Source organism: Centroberyx affinis, unplaced genomic scaffold (assembly GCF_046629955.1).
Source record: "Centroberyx affinis isolate AG114_WGS23_722 - 3 ecotype Tasmania unplaced genomic scaffold, CSIRO-AGI_Caff_v1 ptg003056l_1, whole genome shotgun sequence".
NCBI classification, from domain to species: Eukaryota; Metazoa; Chordata; class Actinopteri; order Beryciformes; family Berycidae; genus Centroberyx; species Centroberyx affinis.
In genome coordinates this window covers 260,845-280,068 of record NW_027281143.1, presented here as the reverse complement: position 1 = coordinate 280,068, position 19,224 = coordinate 260,845, and the positions used below count along the sequence as shown (strand labels likewise).

Sequence of the window (19,224 nt, the reverse complement as noted above, 5' to 3'; positions counted from 1 at the left end):
TGCGCATAACCTGAAGAGCAAATGCAAATGAGATGAGCGGGGTCGGCTGGTGCCAGAGCTACAGTGAGGAAAGCCCAGACGTTTGGCAGCTAGGTGTTGTGCCATGCTGACTCACAGCCTTGGGTGGGCATGGTGGGAAGAAATTAACTGTATGGATCGATACCCGAGCGGCAGCCAGAGGATGAGGTGGGCTAAAAGTCAGGACTCATGTTGCAAAGTGCCCACTCGCGACCCTCAGACAGCTGGGAAGTGTGTGTTAGACTGAGGAGATGAAGTTCAAAGGTTCATAGATGAAGACGAAATGAGGATGAAGAAGGAAATGTCTTGAGGTTTCCAATTTTAGCCTGATGAATTCAAATCTTGTATGTGGTGATGCTAAATTGGGTTTTACATATTGTCAACTTTGATAACATATTTACCAGCTTTTCTCATATAGATCTTAGCCCAGCATGTATGTTATAAGATGCTGCAACATTTAAAGATCTCATATCAATATTTCAAAGAAATAACTACATTATTTTTTTTATGTATAATTGATAAGAAGGCCCCTTTACCAGCTGTGGTTTTGCGCATGTTATTTGCATTTTCATGAGAAGGGAAGAAGAGTCATGCTCGATATGAAATGAAACATGAAAATATATATGAAGTTCATGATGAGAGTTAGGGTTGTTAATAAGAAAACTTATTATATATTATATATATATATATATATATATATATATTATATATATATATATATTATATAAGAAATCTTTTCTCTTTCTTGACCTCAAACACTGCATTGATACTGGCATTAAGTATTAGTATTTTATGCCGGGGTAATGGGATAAAGGTGATGCTTATTTTATTAACTCCCACTGAGTTCAGTAGATTAACATCTCATTAACCAGGGCAAATAGAGAGAACATTTTGCATATCAAGCATACATTTTAGAGGAGGACGACATGTGTAACAAGCCACGCTCTATCTTGAAATTAAAGCCCAATGGAAATTTTAACTCAACATCTGTAATACACAGCAATCCAAGGAATTTCAACGACATCGGCATTAGTTTTGAAAGTCAGAAAGTAACTGTCTCCCCTCTCCCCTACCTCCATTTGCTTCCTCTGTGTCTGGCCAACATGGCTGCCCTCTGCCAGCTGCTTCTACAGGACGCCGCTCGGACCCGGGGCCCCTGCGACCAGGAGGCGCTCCGCACCATCAAGCAACGGCTCACCTCCCCACCCACACTGGCCTACTTCAGCCTAGATGCTCCCACCATGCTTGACGCTCTATACTCTCCTTAGCCCGTGGTGAAGTGGAACAGCCAGTCACCACCACTTCACTCCTTTAAGAAACTCTTGAGGGTGAGAGGGAGGTTCCTGCTTGTCAGTGGGCATGTGAACACATTTATCTCTATGGCAGAGCCTTCGTTCTTCACACAGATGAGCAGAGGATCTCAAAACTGCTGGCCACAAGACACTGCTGACACTGTTGTAAAGGACTGACTGGGGACAACTCAGTGATGCATCATGTGTTAAAGCTGCAATATGCAACTTTAATGTTATTAAACTTTAAAATAACGATAAATAAATCAGATATAGGGTCTGTCTTTGACCCTGTGTGCTCATGCATAATCCACCCATTTGTCTGAAATTGGCTTTTCAGTGATGTTTGGAACGTTTTGGGATGTAAACCATTTGCTGCGGGTTGTGGCTACCAAGGTAAGGCTAGTGGTGCAGAGGAGTCATAGTAACAACAACAATGGAGCAATGAAAGCAGTAAGTAAACAAAGTACAGATTCTCACCGTTCACTCTCTCCTTCTTTAATGCCTGTGGTGGTTTTACGGATACCAGTTACCTCAGCCTCAGGCTAGATGCCGTTTGAAGGTAGACAGCTCGTCAACATGAGTGACAGGTGTTGGGGCGGGAACTTGACCAACTGAGAGGGAGGAGGGCGGGACTAACAATACAGTTTCTGCCTCGAGGAGAAAAGTTGCATATTGTAGTTTTAAGGTCAAAGATATGTGTGTCTTGTGGATGAAGACTGTTTCTCATGCTACACAACAGACTGTCTCAGCAAGATGACCAGTAGCACTTTTCTGTAAGGGTCGGCCAACTGCATTTCACACCCAGCCACGGCCCTACTACAGTGTAGAAGATGCACCGTCATGTTGTGGTGTGGTTTTTAGCACGGGGGAGGGGGGGGGGGGCTGCACCATCACACTGTCGGGACACAGTTTGGTGACTGGACATAGATGCGAGGGAGCTTATGAGAAGCTGCACGGTTTACAGTCTCAGCAGGAAAACAGAGCAGCCGGCTACAGAGCCAGCGTCTCCCGCTGAGAGGCCATCAGCTCCATAGGAACACATTCACATCGACCTGTGTGGAGACCCCCGCCGCGCACCCACTAGGACCATCTAACAACGTGAAAATAATCAACTGATTATAATGTGCGACTGGGGTGAGCACCTCAAATTATTTTTCAATAAGCTCCAGTCAGATATGAACAGCTTCCCTGCTCAAGATGAACAGCAAAACGAGTACAAATGAGCCCAAAATTACAGGGATGGCTAGTATTATCATAGTGCCTTTGCTAAAAAAGCAGGCGGTCATTTGCACTAGAATCACTGACAACCTCAGCAATAGTCTATTAATCATTAATAGAAGTTACTGGATAGCCCCAGGTAATGTAACACTAGTCCCAGAGGGATAACAACAGAGGAATCTTCCCTTCTTTACTCAGTAAAGTGGCTGCTTTGATCAATATTCCTTCGTTGAAATACACAGTAAAATAGCCAAAAAGTCCACAAATATTATAATTCAAAATTTCAGATTAATGTTACAGACTGGTAACTACATGAAAGCCAGGTAATCTCTGACATAGTTCCTAAAGCATTAGGATCTGGATAATTAAAGGTTAAATGTAAAGTGTTTGGATACTATATATATCCATAACTGTTTCAATCATGTACATTCGGTCTTATATTAAGCCACAGGGGTTTGGGCATTCCAAGAGAAAATGCAAATTGTAATACTATTTAACACTCCTCATGAACTCACATCAGATCTCATTACTTGTGTTGATATGAGCAGGAAACCTGTGACATCAGATACACAGATGAGTAAACAGATGAGTAAAAATGCCAGACTGTACGGTCACTGAAGAAATATTCATTAGGGAAACAACTAATAACAATCCATGGCCCAGTGAGGTTATGTGTTCATTTTCTATGTCTGGCTTTGGAATTCATTTTCCAAATTAGACTCTGGTGTGATAAAAAAATGATTTAAAAACATTACTATGCCTTATTTATAAAACATAATGTCTGTCTGCCTGTCTGTCTGCCTATCTGTGATATAAAACCTGCCCAGAAGCCACAATTAAGGTCCAACTGAAAAGGAGTAAAAATTCACTTGATGGTTTATTGTCCTGAACATGATGAGCTGAGAAGCATGCTTTATAGAAAATGATCTCCATTTCTGTTCATTTCTTTTGCTTAGATGATTATGAAAGACATAACAGAATGGTGGATTATTCTGTAAAGCCTTTGCATGCTAGCTGAGTTTGTTTAGGAATATGCTTCTATATCCAAATTGCAGTGTGATGTATGGCTCTCTCTTGTAAGCCCATGTCACTGAAATAAGATCAGTCAATCAATCAATCAACCAATCAATCAATTGGTTAGATGAAGCTTAAGTTGCATAACTCCAGAAACTGGTGCATGCAACAAATAGCATCTGAAAAACACCATGACATTTACAAATTGCGCTTTTATTTTGAAAATGTCTTACCATTATTACATGAACGCTACATAAAAGCTGACATAAGTCATTAATCACTATTGATGCATGTGCCATATACATGTTATGCAACTCGTAGCCATGCATTATGAATTGATCACGTGGATTCAAGTGCTACCAGCAGAAATACACTCAAGCCTTTTCATTGACTGTTGCTTGGATAAAGAAATAATGAAATCCTGTATCCTAGATCCACTAAAGATATGCAGAATCCATACTAGGTAATGGAAAACAGTATTACCGCTGAGTATGGAGATCAGCAATCATGTTTATAGACCGGCCTCATGGTTGCGCTCTTTCATGTTCAAATGACACTTTTGCAGAACATGAACAGGGGACACAAGCACTGCTGGAGTCCATCAACAGGTTTTCTTTTGGAAACAAAGGAACTCTGCTGCTGGCCAGGAAAAAAGCACAGCCATAATATACAGCCTGCTCTTCAATCAGCCAGTGTCACGATGCTGCGTATGTGCAATCTGTCCGTGCCTCGTATCCCACCCCACCCACCCTCCAGCCCACCTCACACACACACACACACACACACCAAACAATCACTGTCAAGACCACATGCCTCCCATCTACCAGGACTCCACCAAACAATCGCTGTCACGATTATGGTGTGTAGTATGTGCTAGAAGATGACAGCTGCGGCGAGGCAAAGTGCAGCTCTTAAGAGCCTCCGGCCTGCGTCGAGTATCAGTCAAATCACAGAGTACCTCCACCGTATGCAAATGTGTTCTTCAGATCACGTTTTGTGTTTGATAATGCCTTATATGCGCCGAATTGTCAAAACATGCCCCCTAAACTGCAGCCTTTGGCACATGGCACCTAAATCATATACAGAATGCTTCCTTCCTCTTTGACTGGACTTGTACTACTGACACATAGAATGGATTTAATCTGTGACTGACAAATCAAGAATGTAATGGAAACTGTGACTGGTACAATAGGTCCAACAAAGACACCACATCTGACTCATCTTGACAACACAGCTTCATTATAAAGGATGGATGATAAGTATATGTGTGAGGACTGCACCCACTTGTACAGTAAAAAGCATTCAACTCCACTATTATGTAATTAAGCAAGTACAATTTTCACACCGTTGACTCATGTAGTTACCAAATTAAAGTTACCGTGACATTTTGACTATGTATCTGTTGTTTTGCCTCAGCGGGCTCGTGTCACGTTGTGGGCAAATAACACTCAGTGGTTCTTCTTCTGCGTGCAAAAACAGTGTATTATCACCAGTTTACTATTCTATGTAATGCTTTGTAATACTCAGATTACTTCTTTGTGGTAACTAGTAACTGAATGCATTAGTTTTTCAATTCTTGTAATCTGTTATTAGTTACTTTTTAAAATAAGAATGTTGTGACTTTTATTTTTCTTGCATATTGTTTGATTTTTGTTAGCACATTTTTTTAAAGTACCAAAAAGTGAAAATCCTGCGGTATCTCATGCACAACTAACTGCTAATTGAAAAAAAATGCAAATCTAAGTAAATGAGATTGGCTTACTTTTTTAGAAACAGAGCAATAGTCTTGCATTGCATCTTGAAACAATGATCAATAACACAAACCCTATTGCTGTGCCATGTTTCTTAAGCGGGTAACTAAAAGTAAATAATGAGTTACTTTTAATTAAGAGTAACCTTGTTACATAACTAGCTACTTTTTAAGGTAAGTAACTGATTAGCATCTCTCTAAGAAGCCAGTTGGTAGCACCAGCTAGCGCACAAGCTTGCAGCAATCAGTAAACATTGCTTTGAATGAGGAATGAGTCATGCCATTCAGTGCCAAATGATGGAGGTTCCTCCCTGACATAAAAACACTCTGGAAAACCTGCAATGAAATTTTATTTTCTTTACACATCGTTCATTTCAATATTGACCTAACCTTTCATTAGTCATCTGGGTTTCAATGAGTTCTAGTGTCCCGTGATGGTCTAAATGCTGCTTCAGAGGCTTTTCCACCCTGACAACAATACAATTCTGGCGGAAACACTGAATATTTATAATGTTTTGGCATGAAAGTATATCAGTATTGGTCTCAACTTTCAAAAATCCATATCAATATAACCCAGATCGTCATATCTACATATACATGTTGATATTTCCATACATTTGACTGAGGTGATAAGTGACCCTGCTTCCTCCATTGCTCTTCTAACAAACAAGCGTCTCGACACTGAGAGAAAGGTAGGCAGACAGACTACAGCATCCTGCGGTCTATTTTCTCTCTCTAAGCAGAGTTTCAGTGGCAACACCTTGAGCTCACCACATGCTGTCATCACTCAGTGCCACATTCAGCGCAATTAGTCACAGGAATAAATAGAGTCAACTTGCAGGGCAATCTGGACAGAGGGGTGGGGTGGGGAGCGGGGGGGGGGTTTGGGAGCCGCTCGCAGTCTCATCATGGCAACCGAGGTCGGCCCCTCGTGACAGCTGGTCTGACATGTGCTAACAGTATCTCAGTTGGTCTCCCCTTTCACACCTCTGGCCATTTCTCTTGTTCTTACTCTGTTTTTGTAGACATGATGGTAATGATGATGAGGATCTCTTCACTGGTTAGGTTTAGAGTGGATATTAGGGTTTTACTGATGGCTGTTATTATCATTAAAGCACAGTAAGATCTGGCCCCAAATTAGTGTATATTGCAGACCTTTTAACCCCCTATGAACCATCTTCTACACTCCTACTATTACTACTGTCACCACTGCTACTACTGCTACTACTACTACTACTACTACTACCACTACTACTACCACTACCACTACTATTACTACTGTTTCTACTACTACTACTACTACTACTACTACTACTAAAGTCAAGAACACAAAGCCAGTGTGTACCAAAGTGCTTCACAAAATGGGGGAGCATTACAAAACAGGGAAACCGAGACAGAGCACTGAACATCAGTAGCAAAAAAAAAAAAAAAAATCTGAAGTGAAAGAGAGCATAGTTAAAAGCACAAAAGTAAGGGGCATAAAAGAACATGTCAGACACAGTGAAAAGCCAATGAATAAAATAGGTTTTAAGACGAGTTTTAACAGATTTGATACTTTGGGGAAGGCTATTCCATAATCTTTGGTGCAGCCACGGCAAAATCCCTTTCACCCATCTGGACCACCAGAAGCCCCTGATTAGAGGACCTGAGGGACCTGGCAGTACTGTCTGGGGTACAGACGTTCAGAAATATACGCGGAAGCAGCACCATGTAGAGCTTTAAAAATGTACAGAAGGATTTTGAAGTCAATCCTGTAACGAACAGGGAGCTGGTGTAAAGATGTCAGAACAGGAGTTATGTGGTTCCTTTATTAAGATCTAGATAAAAGCTGGATTTCACAACTGAAAAACACTACATTATCAACTTCGCAGCACTGTCAAAAGTCACACTAAGGGGTTTGGCATAAGGTTTAACAGAGAGGATAGATGACCCAGATTCTGTTTGATTGTGTTAGTAGAGCCAGGCGGGCCGAGAAAAAAAACATTCTCTGATCTATCCTTGTTTAACTGGAGAAAGTTCTGAGCTATCCAACATTAAATGTCATGGAAGTGTTCTCTGAGTATAAGGAGTATAACTGATTATCAGGCTTTAGCAGAAGATAAAGCTGAGTGTTGTCCACATAGCAATGGAAGGAGATATTGTACTTTTTAATGATTTGACACCGAGGAAGCATGTATATGGAAAACAGGATTGGACCTAGGATAGAGCCCTGGGGAACACCACAAGAAATTAGTGTAGGGGAAGAAGATGAGTTTCCTGAGGAGGTATAGTAAGAATAAAACCAGTCCACAACTACTACTACTACTATGTCTACTGCTGTGACTACTACTACTACTGCTGCTGCTGCTACTACTACTACTGCTACTACTCTTATTTTTACCCTCTAGCCTTGTATTTTTAGCATGCGCTGCTCTCTTGTTTTTACTGATTTTAATGTATTTTATGAGCACAATGTTTGCTTTTATTATTATTATAATGGAGGATAATGTTTGTAAGGGTAAGGAATACAGTGGAGACAGGAAAGAACGGAGTGAGTCAGAGAGGAGATGATTGATTTGAAGCCAACAAATCAAATACATTATATGCGTCTTAGCCTGCTAATCCACCTGGATGTCCAGTTACAAGGGCAATAATGATGTATGCTGCGATGATTGGTGGTAATGGTTGTGTTGTTATTGGAAAAATTAATCTAAAATTTGATGTGAAGACAGCTCTTACGAACAGATGATGTGTGTCTAGGGCTGAGTACGTTAATGTGGAGATTGTAATGGTGACTTTTACTGTACTGTACTGTACTGTTACAGTTCTCGTGGGGTATTTATTTATTTAGTCTGCTGTAATGTACAAATTAAGCAATATGAGGGTTGGTGTGCGTGCACCACATATCTGAGACATCTTTGGACCTCTTGCATAATACTAAATTTAATTAGTTTCCACAAACAGCTCATAGTTCATGTACTCCAAATAGTTTCCTTTCCTTTGCTGCACAATTTCATTTTGCACAAAGCTAGTTTCAGTTCAGTGAGTTTTAGAGGCCAAAAATTATCATTTGAAAATCTATTGATGCTTCGCAGTTGAATTATATCAACTTTCATTATTCCTTAGAGAAAACATTGCGTCTGAGGCATTAACATTTGGGAACAAGGTTGGGTGTTTGATCTCATAACGTCGGCTGAAAGGTATTAGTACGGCCTTCTTGTCTAGTGAACTCATCAAATCAAACCTGCATCGCCCACAGACATGGATGGCTGGGTCAAATAGCACTTGCAAGTAAGTCTTAGCAGTTGTTTTAACCCGCTTGGAGTATTAGATGGGTTGGATCTGCCACATAAGGAGTGTCCGCATAATATCAGGTAAGTGGTAAATCACAGAAAAGTGTATTAAATTGACTTTCAGACACGTTCCTCTGATTGTCTAAACTTCCTGGCCTTTATTGCATTGTCTATGCTGCAAACCCCATCCATCTGGCACATGAGGAAATTTCATCTGGCCCAAATCTAATATCACGTACCAAACATATAGCGGCCGCTGTAGATATGACCGTATGACTGTATGGTGTTGCATCAATTGACGGTTAGCGGTTTTGTCCATTCTGTTAGCTTCTCTATTGTTTTACAGAGAACCACAACGTACCTTCAGCCACGCCGCTGAGCGTTGTTACTATTTGATGTTCAATATTTCATACAGTAGGCCTCACATTACTTTTCACCATATATTACAGCCATGCTATAACGTCTCATCAGCATATCAGCAGCTCTTCATGGTGTGTTTATGTGTTTTAAGGGAGTGCAACTGGCACCTACAAGCAATTACATTATTTCACTGCAATTAGTAAGAAAAATCACTTCACATGCCAATATTGTTTTCTCTTCCTTTTTCTTTGTTGCTGTCTACTATAGCCAAGTAAAAGCCTTCTTTGTCATGACAAAATAATTCTTCTGTCCTGTTCAGCGTTAATGTAAACAGGTATGTGCTAATTGGAACATGTTTGTGGGTGTGCTACTCTCTCATTCGTGAATGTTAATACGCAGCACTTGTAGAACCAGGGGGTCAAATGAGGATCACTCCTGTAAATTTACCAGGAGAAGCCACAATGCTTTCTGAACTGTTATTAGTTAAGAATAAGAGCTGGAGAGTGGATAAAAAGGGGCCTGTTTTCCACAGAGGAGACACAACACGCTGCAGTAAATCTAACCACTTCAGAGAACATGAATATTACAATGGCTCTTGTCGCTGTAGCCTAGAAACAACACTGGATCCACCTTCACTGGTCTGTGCCGTCGTCCCTTTTAAGTGTTGCCTGGCAAACCTGAGGACAAGCCTGGTGCATTAGCCTCCCTCCAGCTAAAAGTACTCATCTTGAATAATAGTATCTGACTTTCATAATGGTGAAAGCACATCGCTGTGACCTGTGAAAAGGGAAGTTAATATTAAATGTCGTGCCCTACCATATAATCTCAGCTCATTTGATCTAAGGGTCTACTTTTCACTGGTTTTCAGGAGTATTACTGCACACATCTGAATTAAATAAACTCACTCCCACATGGAGCTTTAATGCAACATGATTATTCTATTTAAACTGGAAAAATAGGGTAGTTTGATCATCAGCAGTGCTGAACCCTGTTGGTCTCATAATGGCCATTCACTTAGATGTTAAACCTGACAAAACTCAGTTTAAACTCAGTTTAACCATCTTTCTAGCTTGATATAAATCTTTATGATGGAAATCCATAGTATACATCATAGTATGTGCTATGAAACTGATGTGAGTTCCATGACAATAGGGTTTTTTAAGGGGGAAAATAATAAATTATTGCTTTTCTGATAATATGATTGCTTATTGCATACTGGTGGTTGTTTTTCCTTCTGATGATGACCAACTGTCAGTTTATGCAGCTTTTTATTTACCACTACATCACTGGTTTATTTACCACTACATCTCTCTCTCTCTCTCTCTCTCCCTCCCCCCCTCTCTCTCTCTGATCACATAGTCCTTCTTGTGGTACAGTGAGTGAGATCCCTCAGTAAAAGGGACGTATGTGGATCCAGCGCAGATCTAAAGAACATGTCCACAATCACACGATGTTAAAAGTACAGCAGGTCGATATGAAGCCAGATCCCAGCTGTTGATCAGAACTCCCATCCTGTCTGCAGCTGAACTCAGAGGAACTGTCCCTTCAGCACCACAACACTGCAGCTCACCGAGCCTCTATGCGTTCCCGCTATCATTGTTATTAATAAACCCTATTCATAAAGCCTGCCCATCTTCCTGGCGAGCTCTTCTTCGTCAGGCATCATTTTGAAAGGAGAAATCAGGGAAGTGGCCCTTTAACGCATCAAACCAGCGTGTTATACAGTGTCATTCTTTCTGCTCCAGCTTGGTGACGCACCGTCAAAGTACAAGTTGGATGACAGCCTACTGTACTGTAGGTGCACCAGAGGAAATGATACACACATCTACACGCAGTCAGATGCATGACTGATGTGCAGTCAAGCAGTTACGACCATTTTCAGCTGTATGGACCTTACTGTTAGGTCTAAATATGCCGAGTTAATATGCGCTATTTGAAAATACAGTTCCAAATAGACCTGCCATGAACCTATATACGCAAACTCCCTTTGCGAGTGAGTAGGGACTGCAACATGTTGCTTGACAACTTTGCCTGAGGTTTTGTCCGTACAGTAAACAGGCCTGTTTCTGTCGGATCGTGCGGCTGCTCTGAACATTAGTGTTTTACCATAGAAAATTGCATTCTCTTCCGCGCAATCATTGCCCACAGACATAGTTCTATTGCCTTGAAAATGTCATTGTCCTGATAAAAAAAAGCCATGCGTAATGCCGTTGCGCAATTTCATTTGTAGTGAGTGAGACTCGCCTGTAGCGCTAATAGAGACTGACACTCACCTACTGTGATTATACAGACTCACTCACATATAGTGGTTATAGAGACTGAGACTCATCTACAGTGATTATACAGACTGAGACTCAGCTATAGTGACTATAGAGACTGATACTCATCTATAGTGATTTTAGACTGAGACTCACCTACAGTGATTATACAGACTGAGACTCACCTACAGACTGAGACTCACCTATAGTGATTATGCAGACTGAGACTCACCTACAGTGATTATACAGACCGAGACTCACCTACAGTGATTATAGACACTGAGACTCACCTATAGTGGTTATAACCGTGATGGCAAAGTAAAAGGATCCTGCGAATTTCCACTGCACCCCGGCTCTGTGGGGCTCTGCCTCCATGATGATGGTCTCCAGTTTGCGGTAATCATCCTCGCTGATGTTATATTTCCCCTGGAGACGCTTCTCCTCGGCTTCCAGCTGCTCTTTCTCCCGCATCTCGAAGTCGGACTCCAGGGCGTCGAAAACGGCGGCCCCGACGAGCAGGTAGGTAAACGTGCAGATGATCAGGGACAGGGTCCGCACGTTTTGCCGCTTCATGGCCACCAGGAATCGGCGACCGAGGGGCTCATGTCCCCTCGGATCCCCCGGGAAGGCGCAGCAAGCGTCGGGAAAGCCGTCTGGACAGCGTCTGGAGGCGGAGGCGCAGACCGGTGCGCGTCGCTGACGGTGGCCGGGGTGGAAGCCGGAGCCGGAGCAGCGGTGGAAATCCCCCTCCCTGCGGTGATCCCGGTGACAGACCCCCAGATCCTGCTCCTGGTTCGCGGAGAGACACAAGAGACTGCTGGATCGCCTGGACCAGGAGCCCTGCAGCCGAGAGACCCTGCGCAAGACCTGCCCAAACCAAGTCCTCCCGGTGCGCAGTGCCATCAACGAGCAGCTTCCAAGATCGCCTGTTGGTTTCTATTCTCTTCAAGTGAACTATACTGGCCCGATTAAACAAATACAACCAAATGGAGATTGTGAGATTCTTGCTTTTTCTTCTATTTGATGCTCCGCTCTCAGTTTGTTTGCGACGCGGTGAGAGAGAAATTAAAAGATCCTACGAGATCGGCGCGGACTGAGCATCTTACCCGCATGTGCCTATAAGTTTCAGCTAAACACCAACCTGTTCATTGTAGCCTCCTCGGTATTCAGGCTATATTTAGCAGCCATTCCCCCCCCCCATATGCACAGAATCAATTTTCTGTCCGTGAAATCCCTAAATCTCCCTCGCAAACAACAGGCATCCTCGTCGGTAATTTGCTGAGTCGTCGATAAGACGGGAGGGTCAATGAGTAACGCGGAGGATCATCTAGAAATGTTACTCACACGACGTGCGGGTCTTCGCGATCAAATTTTTCATAACTTTATTCCCCATTTCGGTCGCTCCAGGCTCAACTCACCATTCGTTATGAAAATGAAAGAATATTCCAACAGCGCGAGCAAAACATCACCGACAACAGGTTCCATCGCAAAGAAGGCTTTCTCCCATTTGCATCATTTCTGAGGATGAGCCCGGCGGACAGGAGGACGGTGACAGACTTTTAGCGCTTGACAAAAACAAATTTCAGAAGAACAAACATTCAGAAGAGGCTGCCGCGCGCTCCGTGCCCGCATTTGGCACACACGCGCTCCGTTGCGCACATCCAAGCGCAACTCCAAAAAACCCGCGTCCCCACCTGCTGTCTCCCGATCAGTTTGAGTTGGAATTTTTTTTTTGGAAGAAGCACTCTTGGCTTTTCCCCCTCCTCCTCCTCCTCCTCCTCCGCCTCCTCCTCGCCGTGGGCCGCGCGGCCTTCAGAATTATTAACCCTGCGCGTCACGGACTGGTGGTATTTTGAGGGCTCCACATTTGATGTCTCCACACACACACACACACACACTCTGGACTCTTAATAGCTGGGCGTCGCTCCTCCTGCCTTCTATATGCTCCCCCCCCCCCTTATTTACCAAGTGTCACGATTCATCCGAGTTCCCCCCACCCCCACCTTCTGTTATATGGCGTGTATCTTCCTTGAATATTCTTGGAAGCGCTCACCTCGGTTCATCTCGTGGCACATCTGACTGCATGCCCCCCCCACACCCACCACCACCACCACCACACACACCCGCCCCTCGCCCCCCCATCCGCACTTCGACCCCTCCCACAATGACCACTCCCACTCATTATGTATAGGGGGGGGGGGGGGGGGGGGTTCAGCTCGGAGTCACATGGTCAACATTAGTGCCTCTTTGCAAATCCAATGGCAACTGATAGATCAACGCTCCCCGGCTGCAGCCTCCACCGAGTTGGCCCGCGGGTGCTGTCCAAGGTGCTGAAGGCTGACAGCCAATTACAGCAACAGAATCCCGAGTTATTCTCAAGATAACACGTGTCACATCGCCGAGATTCCTAAAAATAAAGAGACTGTAGGGAGAATCCGCACTGAAATAGAATTCGTGTTATTTTTTTTTTGGTTATGAAGAGTCAGATCAAGCGATTCTGAGCCTGACCTTTGACCCCCCCTCCCCCCCGACCTGAGATCAATAGAGGCATTATCATCTGTTTTTCAATTTTTCGGCAACATTTCCAGGCACGGGCCGGTTTTGACAACCATTAGGACTAATCATATTTTTTCCAATATTCCTCCTGTTTGTTAAAGGCCCGCTGTTTGTCCACATTGATTTTGTCCCGTGCATTAATTGCCAATCCTCCTCCCTCCTGAATGCAATCAGTGGCTATTTACACTGCCTGAAGTGCTTAGCTGTGATGCATACTGTCTGCTCACAACCAGAGAGCAACTGGAAGACTCTAATCTGGGGGGGGGGGAGATGGAAAGTTTTGGAGCTGGAGACTGACATTTTGGACTTATTACGTGATTGTTCGTGTTTTTTTTTACACCCAAATGAAACAATGTTGAATGTTGTAGAGCTCCAAGCTTTGTCTCTTGATCACATCACAGATTAAAGTGAGAGACAATGTTAATTACAATGGAAAATGGCCAAATTCAAGTAGTTCATATTCATTATATAAAGCTGCTTATGAACAACAATTGAAAATGACAGCAGCTAGTTATGCTCATTTGCATTGGAAGATAATATATGCATAAAATCATATCCTAGGTGATACAGCTTCTGGGTCAACACCTCAACTAGCCACCGTTTAAAAAAAGGCATTATCCATCATATTCATTTTATCTCCAGTGGCTGATTATGAGTGTCATCTGCATCAGTACCTCACACACTCTTACTATATGCAGAAGTGAGTCACATCTCCCCCCCCCTTACCTGTAATTACATCTCTTCAAAGGGAACGGGAGGCAGCTGAAGGTCTGGGTCGACCTGAGATGTCACCTGATTTCACAAATATATAAATTTTATGTTCTGTCAGTTTTGAGTAAGTACCGTTATTGAAAGGCACAATCAGCCAGTGAGTAAGTAGAGATGTCTGGGTTTTTTTTTCCTTTAATCTTTGAAGAAAATTGTTCATTCTCAAATCTAGTGGACAGGAGGTGGCAGCTGAACATGAGCTTTAACCGTATTATGTATTATGAAATGTGTTTGAAGGCTCTTTTTGTTTCAGTTGTAATATACATGGTTTGTGTTTGTTTTGTTTTTGAGCACTGGTGCAAAATGGACTTTCACTCTCATATGTTATCCTCATTGGCATTTTTATATAATACAAAATGAAGGGAGGGCTAAATTAAGGGCTTTAAAATGAATCTATGTGTTCCCTTTGCAGTGGTTCAGTCTCATGTGGTTCAGTGTCACTCTACAAGTCCATCTGCCCTTAAAATAATAGTATAGTGTGAATCAACACTTCTTTTAGGTGAATTAAGTCTTTTCTCATGTCATTAGATCCAGATTAAAGTGAAAGTTATAGTGGTAATCTGCAAGATCCTTGTTTTGATGGATTTTGCTGACATCTGCTATAGCGCTCATTGCTGTGGTGTTTCTGCACTGCGCTTCCCAGAGATCACCTGTCAATCAAACAGTGTGGGCGGAGCTTGGATTCTCTGTTGATGCAGTTTGAGTTTCTGTAGGTGGCGCTCTGTTCTTTGTCTGTTCAGCCACGGTGACTATCACTGCTCATGCTAACTACCCAGTTCTTCTTCTGTTGATTCTAAACAAACTGGAAATGTAAAGCGCATCACTTCCTGTGCGGCAGAGGATTTTTCCCGGGAAAAACCTACCAGACACCGGCTGTTTAGAACAGACCATTTAAAAGCTTTCACGAACTGGATATAGATTAGGCAATAGATAGCAACAAACAGGCATTCATTTATATGAAAATATTGCAGATTATTAGGCTACTTGTTTACCAATGCTATATGTACTAAATCATGTAATCATACCATTTCTGCAGGTTGTGACTCATTTTAGAGTTTGGAGTGCAAAGCATCCATCTTCTCCATGAAAACACACACACACACACACACACACACACACTCATACACACTTTAACCTGAACAAAAGCATAAACCTAAAAAAAGAGAGAGAGAAAAGTTCACAGGAGCAGCTTGTCTCATGAACCATGTGCAGGCAGCAGCCTAGATTTCAGCCACAGTGTTTCATAAACGCAGCCATTTAAGAGTCTAAACAGCTCCGCTAATCAACAGCGTCTGGATCTGGAGCCCGTCTATATTTAGCTCCCCCTTTCTCACATCTCAAGTCCCCGCTCAACCCACCTACAGAGCTCGCACCGCGTTTCTGGAGAAGCTCAGAGAGAAAGTTTAATAATGGCAACTACTTGGATTAGTCTCCATGGTAATGACACCGAACATGCAGTAAGATCATTATGATCAGCGCACACAGGCTCGCAGACAAACACAGAGACGAGCTCCGAAGCAGAGAGAAAAGCTTTTTATGAAGGCTACAGGAGCTGCAGAGTTTCATGTTGCATCAGCTAAATAGATGGCAGTTATCTCACACACAGACTGTTAGGTGTGAAGGATGTGAGAAGTTTAGGATTCAGCAGTTTACTCCCTTTATCATTATGGTCGATGAGAAGAAACTGAAAAAATCTAATCCACAGATCAATAAACACAAAACACACTGATCTTTATTTTTAATGTCTCCAATAAACATGAAATTAACTCAATTGGAATCATCGATCAAACACGCATAATTTCATATGTCTCCATTGATCCTTTAGGAATATTTAAGCCTCTGAGCAATGATTTCATTGGACATTATCGATTGGAAGCGTGTGTCTTTACATCATTTTAACCAGCTCTCTCTCTGTCATTTTTCTCTCGACCCTGTCCATTTTTAGAGCAGTTACAAGCAGAAATCCTGTTACAGTCCTGATTGATCGGCCTGATTAACTTTCAGGAGGAATTCTGCAATCGGTGGCCGGCCCGCAAAATGCAGCTATCTCAAATCAGTCAAATGATTAAACCAGTAATTGGCCGGATTCATGCTGGGACCAGCCAGGGCCGCATCACTCACGCTTGTCGCCTTACCTGAGGCAACGCTAATGGATCCCAACAGGACTGAACCTCTGTTCTGCAGATGTGGAGGGCTTTTAGGTGTTTGCTTTCACTGGTATCTCTTTGTTTCCTAAGAGAAAATGGCACAAATTCAATAAGTATTGCACAAATAATGGGTGCTGGAACATTTCAGATGAACATCAGATGATATATTTTATTTTTAATGCACTCTTTTGTTGTTTTTTTAAGATGCCATCCTCTGGAGCAGACCACTGCAGCAATGACTTTGTCTCTGGAACCCAATGACAAAAATGAATGCAGATAAGAGTTTTAGTTCTACAAACAGAGCTGCTCTGGAGGCAGAAATAATCTCATTGGTTGAGTTAAACCTCAGTGGGCGGAGCCAAAGAACCACAGTTTTTCAGAATGCAAGTTAGCTAACTGGCAAACTTGAATGGCAGTCAAAATAAAAAATATAAATGGCAATGACTTATTTTTTATTCATTCACTTCCATGGCAGTCATGTTGTTGGAAGGTCAGCAGCTAGCTAACTAGCTTACCTAGATAGCTATAGGCTAGTATGGCTAGTTTGAACTTGGAAGGTCAGCTAGGCTAACTAGCTAACATAGATAACTTTGCATAGAACTTAGCATTTTTTCAGTTAGCAGCAGAGCGCTAGGCTTCATAATATTAGCTTCCTCCTCTCTTACCTCTTGCCTTTTTCACTGGGCTTCAGGCTAATGTTAGCTTAGCCAGAAAAACTGTGGTTCTTTGGCTCCGCCCACTGAGGCTTAACTCGACCAATGGGATTATTTCTGCCTCCAGAGCAGCCAAAATGTTGGTATAAATAAAAGTCCAATCTGTGCAATGCAAACTTGACTGTAAGGAATTTTAAACATAAGCTGCAGTTTCACAGTTCCACATTTTAGAGTTCAGGTATAGGTTCCCTTCATACTTAGCAGCTTATGTGCCATGCCAGACAGCTCATTAATTATTTTAAGTCAGAAAGTCACAGCGGATAAAGTAAAAATGCAGCGGATGAGGATTTCTGTGCATTTCTCTGGCAGTAGTTTTTTATTTTTTTCCCTCTGCATTGCTAGAGGCAGGAGAGTGAAAGAGCAGCGCAGGTGTCAAATCGCTGGTCTTTTTTTTCCACCGCACTCCATAATCCCCCCCCCCCCCCCCTTCAACCCTGGGAGATCATTTACATATCAAGGTTGCAGAAATATATGAATGGACGTGACTTACCTATCAATACTGAAAGAGAGGAGGTAGGAATTTAATTGAACCCTGGCTTCTTGGAGATTAATTTGCATCCGATGTTTTCGCGCTTCTTCCCTGCGCCGTCACACACTGTAGCCCACTGTCTTCCCTCCAAATGTGTTGGCTCCCATTTTCTCTCAGACAACAAGTCATTTTCCTCACTGTGGTAGCTGGCTGAGATGAGGGAAGGAGGACCGCCGGTGGGAAATACATTAGCAGTCTGCAGATTGATGGATGATTGTTAGGCTGATTACGATCAGAATTACAGGTACGCTGCAAGGTAATGAAGGGTGGTGGGTAATAATAGTGTTGATTTTGTTTTATTTATTTTTTTATATGAAACCTCATTTGAACTCGACCTAGCAATGTTGGAAGTACACAGGAAAAGTAGATCCACTTAAAGTTTCTCCTGGGTGATATTCTCCATTCTTTGGAGGTCAAACCTCTTGCCCTGCAGTTAGATCCTAAGACTTTTTTTTTTTCTTTATTTAGCATTTGTGAGATATTCAAAACAAACAGATCAATAAACATATAGAAAAAATACAAAACATACACAAACATAAAGCACAATGATGTTGATTCACATCACTGACAAGACTAATAAACAAAGACAAGACTTAATATTAGGTATTTGTATTCTAATCGACTTATCTTTTTCACTAACACATATCCTTTTAATTCAAAAAATACTTCCATTTCAAGAAATAATATCATAGAATATAGATCCTCATCACTTTCTGTGGGCAAGGACGTATCCATACCCGATACCAGAATTGAATTTGGGAAAATAAGGCAAATCTACAGCGTTTTAATTAGATGAGATGGGACAGTATTCTCTGTTGCAGCCCCACTTTGTGATCTAGCCTGATAGTACGGGTGTATTTTTACATAAAAAATCTTCCGTAGCGCCGCTTTAAGGTTCTGAAAACAATATACAGAAGACAGACAAAGGAATTTAAAAGTGTGCACGATCGGGGGAGTTGATACAAGCACAATGAGCAGCCAATGAGCCAAGCGGAGAGGAGTGTATTTTACAGCACGAGGCGTCCAAAAGGAGGTTGGGTCTTATCAGCGTCTCCAGGCGGGCGCTGCATCCTGACCTTCCCTCTGTTCTCTGCCCATACTGACAATAGCCTGCGGTCCGCAATCACACATCAACAAAACACCTCTGCAAGTGAGATAATCCACTTTTATTGATGCATGCAGAAGTAGACCCACTTAGAGATGCTGTTAATCTTTAAAGAACTGAATCTTTTTTTTTTTTTCAAGCTGGTAAACACACAATCTGTTTTAGATCTACTCCCCAGTTTTGCCTTCCTTCGTCTTGATTCTGTGTTTGTTGGGTAAAAATAC

The 19,224-nt window shown here is 42.3% G+C and overlaps 1 protein-coding gene across 2 annotated transcripts in view; it reads right to left on the bottom strand.

Moving 5' to 3' along the window:
* Nucleotides 1–19,224, bottom strand: part of kcnk9 (potassium channel, subfamily K, member 9) — a 40,575-nt gene that overhangs the window by 18,844 nt on the left and 2,507 nt on the right. Inside the window, exons 2-3 of one of the 2 annotated variants that reach the window (XM_071537473.1) lie at nt 12,865–12,883; nt 11,473–11,792 (exon numbers count right to left, since the gene is read on the bottom strand). In XM_071537473.1, coding sequence (XP_071393574.1) covers nt 11,473–11,755 — 283 coding nt within the window. In that variant the 5' untranslated portion in view covers nt 11,756–11,792; nt 12,865–12,883. Of the gene's footprint in view, nt 1–11,472; nt 12,086–12,864; nt 12,884–19,224 lie in introns of those variants that run through there. The other variant, XM_071537472.1, reaches the window with a different exon arrangement.